A 20453-nucleotide genomic window follows, 5' to 3' on the forward strand; every position below is an offset into this window, starting at 1 on the left:
TTTCATTTTCAATTCGTCTCCTTTATTATTTCTTCGTACTCCCAACGTACAAACATACTTTCAAAGTACTTCCCAATCAGTTCTAGAGTGATTTTATAATGGATGACAACATAGATCCAGTTGATTGGGAAGAAGATATTAATGATATTCTATCAGATACGTTTGAAGAGGAGGTAAGAGAGGATGTATTGGAGGTAAAATATAACTGTATAGCTCTTAAGTACTGCATAACTAAATATATATCTTAGGACCAACCAACAACTTTGACAGACCTTACCGATGCAAAGTTACACCCTTTACAGACGCTCTATATTGAATATATAGATGACCTTCCTGAGTATCCAAAGACTCATATCAATGGTCATACGTATATCATTGCAGCAGATAAAATGTCACAATCGGAGGCGGAGCAACGAGTTCAAGACGTAAGTACTTCAGAACTGTTCCGTAACCGCTTAAGAACTGTTTGTTAATTGCTTGAAGATTCAGTATTCTCGTTCAAGCCTCCATGGGCTAAGACATATCAATTCCAGTTTCTTGAACTGTAAGGTTAAGAAATGGAGTTGGAAATGTTCGGGAGCTTTTGTCTGTGAATATATCAAGCCAAGTCTTCGACTTCTTTATCATACATACCTTGATGAAAAAGCATGGCAAGAAATCCAAACAATTCGGAAAGATATTGACCTTGTTGAAAATGATATTCGGAAGAGGAATGCATTCAGGTAAGTACTTTGGAACTACCTGGAAACTAAATGCCAATTACTTACAAGGAATTGCTTCTATTCAGTCTTTATCGCTCGAAGAAGAGATTCTTCAACAGTGGCAAAGCTTGTATCGAAAACCTTTCAAGCTGTGCGCCTGTATTTCGAAAATCTTTCTACCCGGTAAGTCCTTGGAAACTGCTTATTAACTACCTACTAACTTGCTAAAAGGACATCAATAATAAGCACCATCCATATATTAGCTGCATAAATAGCGCACCAGGTCCTCTACAGAAACATTATCACAGCTCTCTGAAAGGCCATACATCAATTGATCTTGAATTCTTAGAGCGGTTATTTAATGAGTCCATTCTCCCGTCGCAGGAGGAGTGTGCTGTTATTGAACCACTAACAACACGGCGCAAATTCTGTGGTAAGTGGTTCCCAACTACTTTAAAACTGCTTGGCAACATTCGGCAAACCAATTCTAAACTACTTCTAGACTTTGACCATGTTCAAGGCCCCGGCAAGCTGGAACATATAAAATGCAGTGTAATCTTTACTGCATTGGTACCAGTTAATATTCAGGAAACTCCCTATATCCTCTTTACTTCACATGGAATTCATCAACATCCTCCACCACCACCACACAAGCCACCGGAGCAGATTTTGAAAGGGATTGAATCAATAATTAGAAATATGCGGAATCCAAGCCTAACCCTTGGTAAGTTGTCTAATACTATTTGATTACTGTTCGATAACTAGTTACCAACTACTCAATAGCAAAATTCCTACGAAGTCCTGAGTTAGAGGCTTTTTGTCAACAGTATAATGCTTCTACACCAGCTGAAATACACGCCTCCCTTTCCAATATTGACAGAATATCTGCCATTATACAGAAACAACGTTTACTTACATATCCCGAAGGCCAGGATTTCAATGGTGTGGTATACATATCTAACATAAACCCTACCTTGAAGGTAAGATCATAAATATTTTATAACTAGTTGGGAGCTGCTTTATAACAATATCTAGCAATATATCCAGGAGAAATACCGTGATCCTGATGGCATCATGATATTATGTGCCTATAAGGAGCAGATCATGCTTCTAAACAAGTTAACCTCATTTGAAGTTGATATGTCCTACAAAAGGATAAGACAAAAAAACATGAATGAGGTAGTTTTTGCAACCTACCTACATGAGCACGGGAAAAGTAGGTATTCCATAGCCAGTTAACAACTACTTGGAAGCCACTTACAAACTACTCCAGTTATCACCTTAATGCGTGTGTTTACGAACCAAGAAACTACGACAGGCTACTATCTTTTATTCAAAAGAGTATTTACTCTTGTTGAGAAAGTAACAGGTCAACCTGTGGAATTTAATTCTATCCATGGAAATGGAATATCTGGAATTATTGTTGACATGGACACGAAACAATATGCTGGTAGGTCAATCATTAATCAGCCACTTGGGAATCACTTGATAAGTAGTTAACAACTAGCTAGGCCTGGCTCGATATCTTAAAGAGATTGATCCCTACCATCGTTCCCTATTATGGCAACTACAGAGCATCATTATTTTCTGCCGGGTCCATTTTTTCCGGACTATTACTGAGATTGTCAGTAATGACAATAAAGGAACAGGCGTGTGGAGTCGCATGGCAAGTCTGGTTGATTGTAAATCAGAGGAGGATTATGATCAGTTATGTGACTTACTTGCAGGTAAGTGTTTCGTAAATATTTGGGAGGTACTTATTAACAATTTATCCTAGCATATGAGGACCCAAAAATTCAGAATTGGGCTCTCCATAAAAAGAATGCAGTTATTAAAGCTGGGCTTAACAAAAACTGCTCTAGGATTCCATCATCTTTGTATGATTCTATATGGAATCATACTAATTCAGCAGAGCAGTCACACCATAAAGCAAATGCTGGTGGTAAACAGCTTTCATTAATTGAGGCTGTTCAGAAGTAAGTTATTGGCTTACTAACTACTTCCTAACCACCTCCTAATCACAAACTAACTACTTGCATTAATATAGCTCTGCAAAGCTTGACAAGCAAGATATTATTCAGTATCAAAACCGTGACTACTTTGGAGTTCATCACTCGTATAGGACAGCGAATATGGAAGCTAATTACCTACGCCATTTAGCTCGTGAAGGTAGGTATCTTCTCTATCAATATATTATATCAGCAATTAACTATTCTAGAATCTCGAAAACGCCGTCGGTCATCATCAGCACATTTATCTTCACGATCTGGTCGTACGTCACGATCACGACCAAGGTTAATCCGGTGTGTGGATAATATCTCTGCCAATGCTTAGCAATCACTTAGTATCCACTTGCTAACCACCTTATAAATGGTTAGGTCATCTTCTTCAGAAAGCCTTATAAGACCCTCAGAGGATACATTATCTTTTGAGGAACAGCGGCAGGCCTTGGAGCTGGAGCAAATTAAGATGAAGCTGAAAAAAGAACAGGAAGAAATTCGGGTTTTGCAGCTTCAAAATGAGGAGAAGGAATTAGAGCTTATGGAAAGACGGAAGAAACTGCAGGAAATTGATTCATAACTAGCTGTAAACTAACTGGTAACTTATTAGAGAACTTCTGATAATTCAAGCTCCATAACGCCTGACAGAACTTCTAGTTACTACGAAGATGTGTCTCATTCTTCGTCTTCGTCCTCGTCCTCCTCTAGATCATTCTCAAAATGACGGAAGTGCTCACAGGTATTCTGATCCTTGCAGCAGTCCTTAGCGGATGGACATTTATTGCAGGGTATGATATGGCCCAGCTCTTTGACCTTCTTGCGCATGTTAGAAATATGAACCTGAGTAGTTAGCAAGCAGCTATAAAGTAGCTAACAGGTAATTGATCTTACTGTTCCATCCTTCTTTCGGGGCAGGGAAGGTAGGGCCGCGGACAGGTCTGACTTGGACTGGGTTTGTAGATTGCTGATAATTTGCTGCTGAACGGCTTCATGTTCATCTTCAAGGGCAACTGGCCGGTGTGCATCTTGCTCGGAGAAGAGGCCCTTGTACCATTCTAAGTAGTTAGAAAGCAGTTGCCAGGTAGTTGGAGATCCTCACGTATGCCCAGATTAATCGTCTTGTGAGCATTGCGACCCCCTTTGCTCTCCTCTAATTTACAGTCATGCTGATCGCGGAGATGGGTTCGGAGATTATTAGTGGTAGAGAATGGCGACTAAGTAGTTGTAAAACAGTTAATGAACAGTTGACAAACAGCTAGAAAATAGTTGAATACCCACGCGATTCTTCACACAATCTTCGTAGCGACAGAAGACTTCACCATAGTATATGACAACATTCTGATTCGCATCCTTGACGCAGTAAGGACTTAGCAAGTAGTTAATCAATAATGTAGTGATAATGAAGCCTCACGAATTCCAAAGCAGGCAAGTCAAGCTTGCCACTTTTCACTTCTTCTTTATATTTTTTGAACCATTTGTTCTGTCCAATCAAAGACATTGTAGGAACCTTTTTTCCAGTCAAAAATGATTGAAAACTAGTTGCAGGCCTGATGATCGCAGCTTCAATGTGTACGGTAAGCAGATGAAATTCTGAATTGACGGGTAAATGACACTGTGGCTCAGATGACTCTTAATTTGGTCACGTGCAACTTAGCGAGACACCCGACATATTTTACCCGCCGCCTCACCTGTGTCCTCATTCATGGTCGAGATTTGCATCACGTCATTTTCTCAGCGTGTTTTGTTTTGATAATGATTATACCTGATGAAGAATATAATGAGAATTGTCAAAGCAATATGTGCTAAGAATTGGGCTATAAAGTCTAGTGGTTAGGGCAATGTGCTTATGTAGCGTGGGTTTGTTTATATATAGCGTTGGTATGGGTCTATTTATCCACGTGGAGTTTGCACTTTGTATAACCCTAACAGAAAACATTAGAGTTTATATACAACCCTGCTTAGACTATGACTAAGACCCAGGTATTTAAACTCCCTCCTATTGTAAATAGGGTTTGGGTTGACGGATAGAGACGTAGTTGCCTGGTACCATAGGTAAGTCAAGGATAGATTGCGGTGAAAAAATATGAATTCTATGAAGCATAACTAATTACACATTATACTGAATAAACAAATATCCATTAGACACCGAGACTCCATAAGATACCGACCAGTAATCCCGGCTTGTTGAAAACAATCAAAGTAAAAATAGCGACATGGAACTGGAGTTAATCATCATATCCATAAGCGTTATTGCTTGATCCATGTTCTAGGATCAAGCTCGTAATAGGCGCGCACGTATATTGCTGCCTTAAGTGGCTGGCGGCCACTTATCGGAAAGCTAGGTAATGAGCCATGGCCTCGTAATGGAGGGCTGCGTCCTTGTTCTTGGAGTCGGCGTTGCTGGCGTTGCTGGCGTTGCTCTTGTTCTTGTTCTGCCACTTGTGCTTGGCCTCCTCCTTCTCTTTCATGACGGTGGAAGTCGAGGCTGTAGAGTAGGTCGACGAAGCGTCGTCGAAGGTCTTTGGAGAGGACTTGTTGGTGGAAGACATTGTTGAATCTTTGGGCTGGGAGTGCTCGCAATGGGTTCTTGGGAATATTTTGAATGCAATCGGTATGCTCAGAGTCTTAAAGTTTCTGAAGTGCCTGAGATGCTTGATCAACTTGTTGTTTGTAGACTGTCCTTGAGGATTGTGTTGTATGTAGAGTTTAGATTGGATCGAGCTCAATCTGGTATAGGAACGTTGCGTTCAGAGCTGCTGTTGTTTTTGCTGGCGATGTTGATGATGATGAGGATGGAGACGAGCATTTCATCCCCTTATATATCCATCCTCAGGTCTAGTCGAGTCATCTTGGCAATGACCTTGCCTCGTCCTTTACTCCGAATCCTCGTCGGAGTTGCCAAGCATACCAGATGTTGACTGACTTGGATTGAAGCTTAGCAATAAGACCTTTGGCAGGATGGTCTCCACACACCTTGATGGCGGGCCAGTCCGGTGTCATTTTTTCAGCCCTCCACTGGGCTAGGCCGCCAACATGGGGCTGTCTGCATGGCGATGATGGCATAAGAGGAGAAGGGCGTGCGAGCGAGTGACTCAGGCCACTACAGCCTCCGTTTTCGGCTTCGTATTCATCATGGATAATGGGTCTGCCTAAGATTAGAGGCTTGGACGCGCCCTATGAGAAATTTCTGCCCCCCCTGTTTGTCTTTGGGCAGTCAAGAGAGTCATTTTGGGGAGGATGTGGTCAAAAGCCTCCCCAGACCGACCTGGTCTGGTCTGGCTTTCGAATGAGTCAGGCTTTAGTCGCAATTACGACCACGCCAATGACATCCTCGCGCGAGTATTGAACACTCAGATGGCCGTGGAAACCATCTTTTGCACTCGCATTCGGTAGAGACTACACAAGACTCGACCGTTTGGATAATATTGCTTTTCTAGCTTAGAAATAGATTGTGTACAGCATTTGTCAGGTTCGATGATGACTCCGAAACTGAACTCCGATACGAGGTTTTATACTCCGATGATTTTACTCCGATCTTCCCTAGCAGGCTTTGAGCCTACGGAATTCCCCAGGCAGCTATATATTGCTATTCTCACAACCCTGGAGATATACACGTCAGACAACCCTCTAAAGAATTTCCTTTGTTTGTGGTAGTCCCGGAGTTCGACTCTTAAAGGGGAGCTCTGGTGCTCGGAGTCTCTATTAGGGCTAGTGCGACTACTTTGAGATACGGTAGTACCGCATCACTGCCAAAAAAAAAAGTATGGCTTAATCTTGACTTCAGAGAATTCATGATAGGAGTCGCAGGGTAATGTACCAGACTAAGATATTCGTTCATAGAAAACGTCGCATTATGGGTTGAGGGAAGGCCTGGTTGAAGTACGGAAGAGTAGTAGCAGACCCATGTGAAGTATAAAGCTTAGTCATTTGCTTAATGCAGCTTATGCACTTTTTGGCCAGCGCGTTCGCGTCGCGTCGTCGATCCCAGTGCAATTCGAATGTTAACTTCAGTCTACCCTATTAATGATATAGCGGATTCTTAGATGACAGATTCATCTCCAATAAACCTCTCCTCCTTCGATCCCGCTCTCCTACACTCCCAAGACCCCGACCTCCCCTCCGAATCCTTCTCCGACGAGCTCGAAGCGCTCAATGCAGTGCGATTAGAAAAGACGCGCAACAAAGTCGTGATCCAGCACCGAGCCTGGAACCTGTCTGATGTTTTCCGCAGCGACGAGGACGTGAGACCGGGTGCGCTATCTTTGCCTACTGCAGAAGACCGGCTTTTTCAAAGAATCGTTTCTCATACTGTACTTCTGCAGATACCCCCACAAGACCATCGAAGAACCCTCGATTTAGCAGCGTGCTTTCTCCAATCCGTGAACAGGCGTTCCCGTCCTCACCTCCAACACCCAAAATGCCGTTTATCTCTTCTGCTGAGCTCTCTTCGAGAGCGACTCCTCCAGACTTGCAGAAACGGAAGTATGGCGAGCAGTCGCAGCCGTCAGAGCCAAAGCGGCAGAAGATCATGGGCGGGTTTTTGGATGACGATGACGATGACGACCACGACGGATTAGAGGCTTTCAATGAGGCGCAATATCAGAGCGAGTTTGAGATTCAGGAACAGCGTGTCGACCTTCCTCAGATTTCTCAATCTGGGTCGAGAGCAGAGCCGAAGCGGCCGAAGATTATGGGCGGGTTTCTGGACAATGACGATGACGATGATGACGGATTAGAGGCTTTCAACGATGCGCATCTCGAGAGCCAGATCGACACACAAGAGCAACCTGTCAAGCTTACCGAGGTCTCGCGGTCCCAGAGTACTCTAGAGTCGGTAGTTATTAACTCTGTAACCGAGCGCAGCACAATAGTTCCAGCATACGCGCCGCCAAATATATCACCTACCTCAGTGAAGATAAAGACCTGCAATGGGAAGGCGCTGAATGTCCCACTCAAAAAACCCAGCGCTCGAGTTTCTTATGAAAGACTCATTGCTAGCCGCTCGACGACTGCTCCTGGAAGGGCACAGAAGAGTTATTACGGAATCGATATACACAGTCTACTTAACGAGTCTGCGAAAGAGGTCAAAGCTGCTGAAGCCCCCAAACCCGCCCCTGTAGCGGATGTACGGCCATCCATTGAAGCTCCTATTGGCGACAAGAGAAGCAAAAAGCTCTCTACAGCCATGTGGACTGAGAAGTACCGTGCTCGCAAGTATACCGAGCTCATTGGGGATGAACGCACCAATCGTTCAATCTTACGCTGGCTTAGAGGATGGGATCCTATTGTCTACCCCAGCCTTGCCCGGGCTAAACAGAACAAAAAGTATAACAACGACGAAGAGGAACGGCCTCATCGGAAAGTTCTATTACTCTGTGGCCCACCTGGACTGGGCAAAACGACTCTGGCCCATGTCTGTGCAAGACAGGCTGGTTACGAGGTTTTAGAAATCAACGCCAGTGATGAGCGTAGCAGAGACGTCGTCAAAGGCAGAATCAGAGATGCCCTCGGCACGGAGAACGTGAAAGGAATGAATGTAGAACTGGGGGAGCAGAAAGTGCGCAAGGTTGGGCGGCCTGTGTGCGTTGTTGTCGACGAGGTGGACGGAGTGGTCAGCGGATCCGGGGGTTCTGGTGAAGGCGGCTTCATGAAGGCCTTGACCGATCTCGTTCTTCTAGACCAGAGAAACTCAGCACGCACATCCGAGCGAGCATCTGACGGACGTAAGAGAAAGGGTGACAATTTTCGGTTCCTTCGTCCGCTTATTCTAGTCTGCAATGACGTGTACCATGCAAGTTTGCGGCCGCTCAGACAATCTTCTGTCGCGGAAATAATCCACGTGCGTCAGGCACCGTTAGAGAACGTCGTCTCTCGCATGAAGTCTATCTTCACTCTTGAGGGGATCCCGTCGGACAGCGACGGAGTACGACGACTCTGTGAAGCCTCATGGGGCCTTGCAAAGCGAAAGCAACGCGGCGTGAGAAGCACTGGTGCAGCAGAAGGTGACATCCGGAGCGTCCTAGTAGCTGCAGAATGGGTAGCCCACAAGCTTCGAAATGAAAGCTCCGCTCCTTTGAGGTTGACACGAAACTGGCTTGAACAGCGAGTTCTCGCAGACGCCGGAGGCGGCTCGTTTTTCAAAGGCATGAACCGCGGTGGAGTACGCGACATTGTGGATCGAGTCTTTACTGAAGGGGCCGGGTTCCCAGACGTACCCCTTGGCGATGAATCTCTCCAAGACCCATACGACCGCTCAGAGGCGGTTTCAGTGGATGTCGCCAATATCAAAAAGCGCCATGCAATCAGGAGGCTGTGCGAGATGGTCGACGCCAGCGGCGACCATGACCGCTGTACTTCCGAGTGTTTCTCCTCATACCCACTCCAACCATATCAAGACGATACGTTCCTCACCAAACCGAACGCCGCTTACGACTGGCTTCACTTCCACGACACCATCTCATCAAGAATTTACTCTGCCCACGATTGGGAGTTGGGTGCCTACCTCAGCCAGGCAACATCGGCCTTCCACCTTCTCTTCGCAACCGCGCAGGGCAAAGCTCAACAACAGTACAGAGAAATAGACGAAGAAGAGGAGGAAGCACATCCCTTCTCTGGCCCGCGAGCAGACTATGCGGCCTTCGAAGCCACGAAGCAAAACCAAGCCATTCTATCTACGTTTCAGTCATCCTTTTCTGCGCCTCTTCTCCGACTCTTCCGCTCGTCTAATAATGTAGCCACCGAACTTATTCCGAACGTCATTCGCATGCTCTCGCCAGACATTAAACCTGTCGTCGTGCGCGGCAGCGAGCAGAAGAGTGTGGCGAGCGTGCGTAAGGAGAGCGAGCGCGCTCTCGTCCAGTCCGCGGTCCGTGTAATGACCGGTCTAGGCGTGACGTTTGAGAAAGTCCGCATTGAGAATGAGGGTGGCGGCCATGGAGGGTGGGCATATCGCATGGAACCGTAAGCACCAAGTCTACTCTCTTTTCCCTCCATTGGATCTGACATTTCTTAGGCCTCTTGACGCCCTTGTCTCATTCTCTAAAGTTCCGGGCTTCTCATCGGCTACGAATCCCGTCCGCTACGCTGTCCGCCAAGTTCTCGACCAAGAATACCGCAAGGAATCAATCCGGAAAAATTCTGAGAACTTATCTTCGACCGGCTCCAAGAAATCCACCACAAAATCTGATGATATCGAGACGCCAGCAAACCCCGCCGAAGCCGCAAAATTGAAGTATGGCACCGCGGTGAAACGCGATTTCTTTGGGCGGATTATCCAGGATCGAGTGCCATCGCCGCAAGAGGATATGGAGCAGGCTCTATCGAGGAAAGCGAAGTCTGCGCAGCAGGAGCTTTCCAGTGCAGGCCGGAAGGTGTGGGTGACATATCATGATGGATTTTCGAATGCCGTGAGGAAACCAATCTCGATGGCGGAGTTGCTGAGTGGCTTGTAATGGAGATAACCACACTGGTTTGATATTTTCATGGTGCTACGACTGGCGTTCATACACACAGGTTTAGTAGTTCGTGGGCGTGGGCGTGGGCGTTGTAATTTCATTGTACATATGATTTTTCTTCTCTAGTTTCATATTATATACGGAGTGCACAGAACGATATTGCTGTCCAAGGCGAACTGGGAATTTGACCGCTTCTTCTGCCTGCGCCAGACGAAAGCATGGTCCGTGAAAAACAGCGAGTATACGGCCGAGCTCTGGTTGGCCGGTATAATTCAGGCAGAAAATTTATGGCCTCAGGCCTTAACATCGGGACTGCCTTGCAGCACTTGCACTCCGCTCAGTCCCGTTCTCGTCCTCGGAGACATTATTTAGAACACTCCCCTCAATTGACCTCTCCCCAGGCCCTCCCCCAAATATCTTCGCTCAAACTGGGTACTCATTCCGCTCTCTAGCTATTTCCCTTTCCTCCTCCGCCAGCTCATAATGTTCCGACCCGCATCGAGAGCGCTCCTCCGCGCACCAACACCAGCTGTCGGTGTCGCGCGCGGCCCAACTCGCCGATTCATAAGCTCCTCTACAGGGTCAACAAAGCCAAGGAGCTGGAAGAATACTTTTATACGGGTGGGATTGGCATCTGGTGCTGTCTACTACTACAATACGAGCAGTGTCTTCGCCGAGACCCCATCGCGTACGTCTCAAAATCTCTTCTGACCTCACTATCACCATGACGCAAGCTAATCGCAATTCCTGAATAAAGTGTCATTCCGCCCTGAGGCCCAACCCAAACACGAAGATGGGAAATCTCTGCCGACGCTCGACTCCATTAAGCCCAAGAGCCGCGAGGAAAAGAAGGCACCGGCCGCAGCCGCTGACGCTGCGGCAACTCCCGCCTCAACGGGCGCCAACGCGCAGTCAGAATCGCCCTTGAAGTCCGCCGAAGAGCTCGAGGCCGAAGCGGACCAGCAGGCCGCATTCAACCCGGAAACGGGCGAGATTAACTGGGACTGCCCGTGTCTGGGCGGAATGGCATACGGCCCCTGCGGGGAGGAGTTCCGTGCTGCATTCAGCTGTTTCGTTTACTCGGAGGAGGAGCCAAAGGGGATGGATTGCATTGACAAATTTAAGTGAGTCCCGCATTACACTTTCCACGCTTTTGCATGTTCCAAAGGGTATTTACTAATTATCTCATCACAGGGCTATGCAGGATTGCTTCCGCGCACACCCCGACGTCTACGGCGCTGAACTTGACGATGATGAGGAGGCTGGCGCTGAGGCCAATGCTGCAGGAGTCGAGCAACCCCTCGCTGCCGAGGTTGATGCCTCTGTTCCTGTTGAGAAGCATGAGCAGGCCAAGGAAGTACGCGACGAGGTAAAATCCGCTGCAGGCGAGGTTGCGGAAAGCGAGGAAGTTGTTCCCAAGGCTTTGGACGTGTCGGAACAGGAGAAAACGCCCGAGCAGCAAACGGAGAAATAGATATATCATCTTCCATGAAGCTTGGCCTATGGCAGAACGGATTGGAGTTGGTGGAGACCATTGACAATAAGGCCATTAAAATGGCCGATCCAGCCCGCGGAAGACTGAGAAGAAATCGATTCCAGACTAGATGTTCAAACGATACCCGCTGGGTCTCTCTGCTACCGCTCTCTTCCAGTGTCCAGCCAGGCTTTCCAGAGCGAAGCCTACCTACCCTCCTACCTAGTTAGGCCATATCAACATTCTACGTCCGATCCTACTCCGCAAGCCATCTCATCTCCCTGGTCAACTGCGCTTTTATTTCCAGCCATCTTGTTATTTCCTGACGTCTCTTATGGTTTCCGCCCCTTATCCTTTTTTTTTTATGTAACTACCTACTCATGTACTTTTACTCTAAGTTGTCCTTGCACGAGACGTGGTGTGATCACGTTTTGCTTGGAAGAGGTAAAATAGATTTCTTATAGAGTGTGCTCTGCTTCTCTTCCGGGACTTTGGGGCCGCTACGACTGCTAACAAGCAGCATTATGTAAATCTACAGAGTAAGGGCATAGGAAGATAGAAAGGCAGATCAGTAAGATTGAAGTCAATTATCATCTAATGTAAATGTTGGTCTTGATCATGATTCGGTTTCGCGTGTAGGCACATAACTCGTACTTTGCTAGGAGCATAATCCACTGCATGGTGTAATGCACCAAGCTGTTGTCCGCTATGTTCCGTTCAGGTCCTGGCAAAGCACATAGATAAAGGATTATCCGCGCTTGGCCATAAGCGATTGATCCTGACTTGACTAAATATAGCGCCTGACTGGAAAAGGCCAGGCTAGGATGAACAGCGGGCTGAACTAAGCTGGGCACATGGAAAGCATACAGCCAAAGCGCTGTCTCTCTGCGAAGTTGAGTCACATTTTCCGCGTCCACACGGCCGAAGAGCGGAGGCCAAGACCAGGTCGAGTGTAACCATCGTCTACTTCCTCTAATGGGTGACGTCCGAGCTGGTGGATAAGCTTGCGACGAGGATCTTTCCTTTCCCGTCTTGTAAGCCGTTCTTCTTTCGCATGCACACAAGTGGATTGACCAGTCGGTTGTTTGGGTTCAATGTTCACGGTCAAACCCACTCACCATTTTAAGGTATCAGGCTATCAACACCATGTCTCGTTGGGAATCCAGTCCCAGCAGGTCATAATGCCTATTGAGGTGGCTTCCGGATAACCATGCCAAACACTACCAATTCACGTCACTGAGCTGCAGCTTGCGCGAGCGGAAAGCCGAGCGGTTCGTGCCCGACTTGTCTACCCTGGCAGGGGAGCGTTTCTCAACGGGTTCTGTTTTATTCTTTTGTCAGCATGTCGCTTTTCCCCCTGCTCCTTGGAATTCATGCGATAAGGCGAAGTAAACCCACCTTCGGTACTGTCCGTCTCGTTGGACATTTCATAGTTCAATACCAGGTTCTTGATCCGCTGCTGCTCCTCCCTATCGGCCTGCTGCTGGCTTCTCATGGCAACGGCAAAAGTGGAGTCGGATGGCAAATCGATAGTACGAGTCTGCTGCTTATTGCCTTTCTTGGTCATCAAAGAGAACGCCATTGTACCGGACGACTGAGCAGGCGAGGAAACGGGAGCTGGGGTTGAATTCGCGGCTGTGACTTCCGCAGTGGGATCACGGGCAGCGCGTCTCATCGGTAAAGGAATATCAAACACAGCCTTGCGCTCGAATTTTCTGGACTCAACGCTTTCCGCCATCATTTTCTCGAATTCACGATCAAACTCGGCTTCGGCCTCGGGGTCTCGTTCCTCTTCTTGACGGGTGACGAATATTTGTTCTTCCTCAGACTCGCTGTCGTCGTTGCGCTCAGCGTTTGGAGAGACCTGCCTTGTTAGCATTGATCAGCAGAGTATGCTGGTTCACTTACATCGGCCTCATCACTCGACTCTCCTTCCTCGTCGGCCTCTGGAAATGCGTCTTCTTCCAGATCCTCATCTGATCCACTATCCTCCGATTCTTCCTCGGGTTCAGGCTTCTCCTCTTGTGGCTTGAAATTCTGGGCAACAGCCTCGCCGAAGATACGGCTAGCTTCGTCTAGTTCCGTAACTAGGGTCCATTGCGGGCGGGTGAGAGAGTACGTGTCTTGGACAAGGAAGTCGATGTCCATCGGCAGTGGGTCTTTGGTACAAATGTAGTACTAAACAATTAGCCTAAGCTTCACTCATCAAGCATAAGCAAGCTTACTTGAAAGAACTTCAAGAAGAAGTCAAGCTTCTTCTTCGCAGATCCTCGGTCGAAACAATGACCGCAGGTATCCAGAAGCTGGCAGACTAATCGTATCCGGAAGAAATCGTCGGGCATATCAAGCACATTAATTTTTCCTGGCATCGGAGTGCCGCCTTCTGCAGAACAGTTAGTAAGGCAACCTCAATGATTCCGAAAAACGCACCGTGGCCATATGTGACAATCCGATACAACGTATCGAATATTACAGGAGAGTCAATCATTTTATAGTTATACAGCTCTCCCAGGTACTTGACCTCTGCAATCCGCTTCTGATTGAACTTGAAATCATTCTGCTCAAGACCCAGTGTGATATACTCCAGAATATTGTCCACAATACCAATGACGAAGCCTTGGTGATAGCGGTAGAGCGCACTAACAAGGATTGCAAGCAGATGGATATTGCCGTATTTGACCTTAGCCGGTTTGCTAAAAACACGTTCCAGGATATGAACCACCTCCGGTTCCTCCCAATGGAGCTTCCGGACTGACTTTAGAATCTTGGTATAGTTCCGCTTGTTCATATCCAGATAAATGAGTTTTCGAATGTAAGACTCCATGGGTGTCCGCTCCTTTTGTTGAATGGCAGGCCGCTGGGGTGGGTCGACATAGTAGACAGCATTCTCGATGATCATGCGTTCTTGTGGACCCAGATGCTGCACTGTCTTCTTTCTTCCGAGCGTCTCCAGAAAGGATGCCATTCGTGGGGACGTATCCGGGTTCCGAAGCAAGTATCGTCCGCAATTCTCTAGCAGGTGGCCAATGATCTCAATGTTCATGCGCGAAAAATCATCCAGGGAAACTTTGAAGCAGTGGAATATGATATGCTCCGGAACTACTCCAAATTTTGTCAATTCCGCGAGGTAGCGGATGTTGCTCATTCGCACCTGGCCAAGAAACTCCTTGGACTTTCTGCGCTGAAGACTGCGAAATTCTTCGTCAAGATACGTCGTCAATCCCTGAGGAATGTCTGGCATATACTGTCCAAGGGTTGCGACGAGACGCGAGTACAGAGGCAAGAGATCGATGCGGCCTTTCGGAATATCAGAGATAGCTTTCACAAGTCTATTCCTGGAGGCTTTGGAATTGAGAAAGCAGAAATCCAGTGCCATCTGGTCAACTTGTTCTTTTGTTTGCAGCTCAGGAAGCTTGGCCAAAAGCGCATCCACCTGGGCTCCAACGGTCTTGCTCGCAATCGCCATAGACTGATCATCAGCTTCGGTAGTCCTTTCCTCCGAAATCTGGCTCTGAGGCTCGGTTTTCTCACTGGACTCGTGGCCAGCTTCACTTTCCTTCTTCTTGGTCGGTTCGCCGGTCTCGGTCTTCTTCTTCTTTCCGTCATCCAGCAAAACAGCTGGGACTTTGCCTTTTAAGTCGACAAGATTCTCGTAGAAGCGTCTCTCCTCTTCATCCTCCCAAATTCCAGGCCCTTCTCCTTGACCCCGGAGGTACTCCGAGGTCTTGACGAGACCAATACCGCCGCTTGCTGCCGGATCTGAAGCTTCTTGTGTAGCTAAAGCAGGCATCTCTACACCCAGGATCTCGCAAAGGACTTGCGTATTCGCAACCAACTTCTCCAGCGACTTGGTCTGCCTCTCAAAATTTGCCTGCCGATCTTCGAAAATCTCACCACTCTTTACGTAGGCTTCCGCATTGCGCCTGCTCTGTGCAGTGAGCGCCTTTTGATCGCGCATGACATGCGCCTTAACATCTTCCAGGTATCGGTTCAGAATACTTTTGAAACGAACCTGGATCTTCTCCGGGGCAAGCGGTGTGTCATCTTCGGCCGTAGCCTCGTCACCATTTTGAGTTTCAGCAGGCATAGCTGTCGCTCCGTCAGCCTCAACAGTTTTCCTTCCCTCTTCAGCGGCCTTCGCGCCAAGAACATCCCAGCTGAAGCTCTTCGCGAACAATAAAGCCAGCGGCAGATTGGAATGGTCGCGATCATGGCCGAGAAGATCCTTCAAGACCTCCAAAGGGAACGGTTCTGGCTCCTTGTCACCCGCTGGATTTCTGTTCCTCGACACTCCATCGACCACTTTATTGCCTAATCCCGCGCCATCTTTTCCCTTAGAACCCACATCCTCCGGTCGTTCAACGTCATCAAGAGTCCTCAACACGCCGACCAGCCACAACTCCGTCACAACCTTTAACAATACTCGGTGGCGAGACAGTCTTTCTTTTTCCTCGCGCTCACGCAGTTCCTGGCTAAGAGTTTTCAACTGACTTTTATCCGGTGAGCTCAGGCCCCGTCCCAGCAACCACCCGATTTGTCGGGTGAACTCCGCCGGACCAAATCGCTGATGCAGGGCACTGGTAATCTCAACACCGGCAGTAATCTCTCCAGGCGATTTGAGTTTACAAAGCCCCTCGTAACATGCTGATATGATCTCCGAAAGGTATTTGTGAAGCGACAACGTGCGGATGTCAGTTAGTAACGTCTGCTGGGCAGCAGCATTGATACCAGTGCGAAGGCGCTTGATGAAAGCCGTATTCTTTTTCAGCGACGAATCGAGCGATTTGCTGACAGGAAATATATCTATACGGATGTCGACGGTTAGATGAAGCGCGGGGTGAGGGGAAGGAAGGATTTAGGGAACAGTACCACTCTCGCCAGCCCAGGCTCGCTCATTCAGAAGGCGTAACTCCCCTGTAGTAAACCTCTATTAGGACACAGACACCAATATCATCCAGAGCGCATCGGGCCCAGCTTACGCTTTCTCTGCCGATCCATCCTCTTGCCGCCCGGTTGTAGCGTAGCAATCCCCGCGGTGATGAATTCAGCTATTGTGTAGTGGTTTTAAGAAATCGGAACGGAAAGCGTGGGAGTGACTTGAACGCCACATTGGGGAGATTCCAAAGACAAGAAAGGCGCCACTTCTGGGTCTGCCTGAAACAGGTAGTGTGGTCAAGTCAAGGGATGTTGCACGATTGAAAAGCCGTGGGGAGAATTGCGGGCGAAGGCGAAGGCGGCGAGTGCATCGCCGTGCTAGCCAATCTCCGTCACTTATCTCCATCTCCTATTCACACTCTTTCTTTACTAAACATTATCCCAGTCACCACGGCACCTCTTGGAAGCAAAGCTGTGACTTGGATGCTTCTGACCGAACACTATAGCCAACCTAGCAATCCTATTGAAGATTACTGAATGCAGTCCCACTCGCCGACATCAGCTCCTAGCCTCAACCATGCTCCAGCCCGTCGAAAATCCAAACGACGGCAATAAACCACCCGCAATCAGCACTTTAGGCTACCAGACGATCGAGAGCACAAGACTTCGGTCCTGGCATATTACACAAGTTTGGTTGCAGTAAGAAACCTATTGACATTAAGGGTGGAGAGGAGAAACAGTGAAGGTTTTCTGCAGTCGAAGAAGACACTGAAGTATCATTGTCCTTGACCGAAGCCTCTACTGTTTCAACAGTTAAGAGCTCAATCTGCTTGAAAGCTCGCTTTCCAAGCCCATAGATCTCTATTATCATCATCATCAATCTTACCGTTAAGCGCACCCCGCGACCGCCCCATGAGCTTCGTGCAGAATCGGCGCTATCGGCCAGCAAGTTTTTTTTGATGTCATGAAGTATTGTCTAGCTGGCGTTGATGATGACAGCTAGGTGACAGCTTCGTGACAGGTAACAATCATGGACATGGACATGCTCTCGGTTCCCTTTGCAACATTTGTGGTAATCCGTTGCCGTAGCCACTTACATCCTTTCCCCTGCAGTATACTGCAATTCAAGCGCTGGACTGAAAGATTACAGGCACTATGTTCCCTTTTCACATCCATGGCCAACAAATTTCTCCGGTTCACTCAACCCTTCTATAAACCTGCTCAACTCGCGCCGCTTTCGTTGTGGCCCCCAACGTTGATAACCCCATAAGACCGTCTGAGTTGCTCCCAACATCCCATCCTTCCCCCAGCATCTTCCTCTGCCGGTGCCACATACCCGGACCTCCACTATTCAGGTGCTTGCTCTTGGTCATAATAACCCGCAAATGTTCAGTTTATCACGACGTGGCTGTGGTTCCAACACCATGGTTAGCCCTAGATGTTCTAGCCGTAGGGAATATAGTATCTGCTCCAAGGAAATCCGAGTAGGGGTTTTAAACTTCCTCAGCCTCAGTCTCAAGGGTGCTGTAGGTACGATCTAAATAGGCGGGTAGCAGCCAGCAAGCAGAGTCGCGGCGTGTAGATAAACCCTTATCCGACGTTCACTACGAAGTCTTATTGGCTAATAGCTGTATGCCTTCTACTTTATCTGGCCAGCGCCTGGCCTGTCTCATCCCTATATAGAAGGGCGAAATATAGAATGGACTCAGCGATTGCTGGCTTCCCACTATTTACATACATATGAAGGCCACGGTCTTCTGGAGCATAATGACTTGATTATATAAGCCTATACAATGTCAACCCCAATTATGCCTTTCCACCTTCATCTTCGATTCGTCACTCGTGACTCCTGGACTACGGAGTACTCCCATATGTAAAGTCGCAATAGACGCTCTTCTCAAGCCAAGGAAAATATGCGGATAATGAGGTATTAACTCTAAACACTTTTATTCCATAGAGGGTAACATACAGATCATAAGTGTCCAAAATGGTAAAATACACCCACTAAACATCGCCAGGCGTTGCCATCCGTCATCGATGGCGTCAGATATTTATACAAACAAGCTCAATAACCCAGCATCGCAGAAAGCAGAAGGCATCTCTGGCAGCAAGGTGACTAGTGAACGAGAGAGCGACCTAGACCTCCATACATCATACACCTTCATTCAAAAACGTAATAAAAGTCAGACTGGGTATGCCACGCCACGCTATGCAGTCCTCGGGAGAGGAACACAGAAGAGATCGAGAAAAAAAAAAAAGAACCAAGTTAAGTATGTACTGAGAACAGAATCATATGTCGGGGTATTAGTTGAACTGTTTCATATTCATTTCGGTTTCCGCCAAAAATATTGCTGCTCAGGTTAGTACAGTCATGGCCAAGTCTGAATGAGAGACAAACCTTATGTTGCTTTCGACAGTTTCTAAGGCCGGGTTTTCGCAGGTCTGTGACGACGGCTTCACGACGCATAACATCGTCATCGAAGTCAGGAATGTAATAGTATTCGGCTTCAAGTGGCTTTCCGGCAGCATCCTTGCCTTCACGCGCAACTTTGCCGATACACTTTGTGGAATCCAAGATTACCCGAATCTCTTCTCTTGAAGGCCCGTGGCGCGAGTGGTTGTCTGCCTTCCAGATGGAAGAGGGAAGGTTGTCAAGGATGGTAGAAAAAGGCGTGGATGACAGACGTGAGAAAGCCAGTTGGTTGACGGCGTGATTTTGGACGTGCTCCGCGTCTTCATTGATAACAGCTGTCTTCTTCTTCTTCTTCTTCTCCTCCTCCTCCTGAGAATGTTCCACTGGCTTTGAAGGCTGTTTTGGAGATGTAGGCTGGAGATGTGCACGGGGCCGAGTGGGCCGAAGTGGGGATTCATCAGCAGAAAACGAGGCCATGCGAGGAAGCAGGTTATCGCCAAAAGGCCCGAAAGAATGAATGATTGGGTCGTTTTCTTCGTCATGGTCTGACAAATCGTCAGGCTTACTCAGGTCACTTAGATCACTAGATTGCGAGCTCTGCAAAAGAGATGCAACACTGGAAGACGGCTTCAACGCGTCATCCGAGTGAAGGAGGCGAACAGGTGAAGCTTCATCTTCATACACGACAACCGCGTTACGAGAGCGAGTCGGAGTGAATAGTGGAGACGACGGAGGGATCATGGACTTGACAGCGGGAGATGGGGAGACCGGGGACGCGAGGCGCTGGCGTTCAGCACCTGGACTATCCTGCAGGCTGCGGTGAGTTTGCTTCTTGCGCGTTGGCGTTGTCTCCTCCCAGGTTTGCTCCGAGTCGGTCGACACGTCTTCCTTCCTATCACCACGCGGCCATTGGACCAAAACGCGGCTCTCGGAAACATCGATCATGATATCAGCGTCCTTGATGTCCGACGTGAACGTCTTTCCCTTGGCCAGCGTATACGTCTTTCCTTGGCAGTGAAGTTTAAGTCCATTCCACCCTAGGCACATTATCTCCACCCTATCTCGGTCGAACGGGTTAGGAGCCGGTTTGTAGGTGGCCTTGACGTGCACCCTCGAGATCATGCGGTTGGCAGCAAGCTGGTACTGACATGAAAGGCTGGACCGTCCCATCATAATTGGCTCGCCGGTTTCGGGGAGCATCAACGTAGGAACTGTAGAGAGAGGGGCTCGTTCTGAGAGTGTTGAGGTCAGGTTACGGCGAGATGATGTTGGCATCCTTGGAGGCGAGGACGACATGATATGGGTCGACGACGTCGGGACGGGGGTGGGATAAGTTGAAATGGCACGGTCATCGTCGCGTGCTACACGTTTCTGTGGTCGAGGAAGAGACGGAGACGAGCTCAATGGCTCAAACGCGGGCAACAAGGACGCTGGACGCTTCACACCTGCCACAGGAGCAACCGAACAGCTCCTCGGGGGAGACGACTCCATTTGTGAATGACACGTCTGAAGCGCGAACTGTTATTCCTGAGCAGC

The 20453-nt window shown here is 48.1% G+C and overlaps 6 protein-coding genes across 6 annotated transcripts, besides 1 other annotated feature; 2 read left to right on the plus strand and 4 right to left on the minus strand.

The window, feature by feature from the left end:
• Window positions 1-20453: part of a sequence feature (contig 1.112 1..353724(1)) that runs on past the window's edge.
• ANIA_06691 (uncharacterized protein) lies at window positions 99-3105 on the plus strand (the record flags this gene model as incomplete). The annotated part of the gene is made up of 14 exons (XM_659203.1): window positions 99-173; window positions 249-425; window positions 604-722; window positions 788-884; window positions 933-1134; window positions 1279-1425; window positions 1467-1681; window positions 1737-1917; window positions 2071-2151; window positions 2351-2428; window positions 2479-2677; window positions 2749-2870; window positions 2920-2973; window positions 3080-3105. The coding sequence occupies 14 exons, from the start codon at window positions 99-101 to the stop codon at window positions 3103-3105; spliced, it is 1773 nt and encodes a 590-aa protein (XP_664295.1).
• Window positions 3377-4199, minus strand: ANIA_06692 (uncharacterized protein; the record flags this gene model as incomplete). The annotated part of the gene is made up of 4 exons (XM_659204.1): window positions 3377-3541; window positions 3593-3756; window positions 3801-3915; window positions 4113-4199. The coding sequence occupies 4 exons, from the start codon at window positions 4197-4199 to the stop codon at window positions 3377-3379; spliced, it is 531 nt and encodes a 176-aa protein (XP_664296.1).
• ANIA_06693 (uncharacterized protein) lies at window positions 4773-5470 on the minus strand. The gene has a single exon (XM_050610953.1). The coding sequence runs from the start codon at window positions 5248-5250 to the stop codon at window positions 5029-5031; it is 222 nt and encodes a 73-aa protein (XP_050467145.1). The 5' UTR covers window positions 5251-5470; the 3' UTR covers window positions 4773-5028.
• On the plus strand, window positions 7119-10308 carry ANIA_06694 (protein ctf18; the record flags this gene model as incomplete). Its single annotated transcript, XM_050610955.1, has 2 exons — window positions 7119-9661; window positions 9714-10308. 2 exons carry the CDS (start codon window positions 7119-7121, stop codon window positions 10150-10152), a joined length of 2982 nt encoding a protein of 993 aa, XP_050467146.1. The 3' UTR covers window positions 10153-10308.
• On the minus strand, window positions 12188-17877 carry ANIA_06695 (protein nmdA; the record flags this gene model as incomplete). The annotated part of the gene is made up of 8 exons (XM_659207.2): window positions 12188-12950; window positions 13028-13493; window positions 13538-13807; window positions 13855-14012; window positions 14060-16432; window positions 16609-16677; window positions 17602-17640; window positions 17841-17877. 8 exons carry the CDS (start codon window positions 17875-17877, stop codon window positions 12850-12852), a joined length of 3513 nt encoding a protein of 1170 aa, XP_664299.1. The 3' UTR covers window positions 12188-12849.
• Window positions 18669-20408, minus strand: fhdA (putative transcription factor Tos4; the record flags this gene model as incomplete). The annotated part of the gene is made up of 2 exons (XM_659208.2): window positions 18669-18855; window positions 18903-20408. The coding sequence occupies 2 exons, from the start codon at window positions 20406-20408 to the stop codon at window positions 18829-18831; spliced, it is 1533 nt and encodes a 510-aa protein (XP_664300.1). The 3' UTR covers window positions 18669-18828.

The sequence above is a fragment of the Aspergillus nidulans genome, chromosome I (genome assembly GCF_000011425.1).
Source record: "Aspergillus nidulans FGSC A4 chromosome I".
NCBI classification, from domain to species: Eukaryota; Fungi; Ascomycota; class Eurotiomycetes; order Eurotiales; family Aspergillaceae; genus Aspergillus; species Aspergillus nidulans.

Bases quoted from the DNA above. Each gene is read 5' to 3' on its own strand.
- ANIA_06693 (XM_050610953.1), bottom strand. From the start codon at position 5,250: ATGTCTTCCACCAACAAGTCCTCTCCAAAGACCTTCGACGACGCTTCG.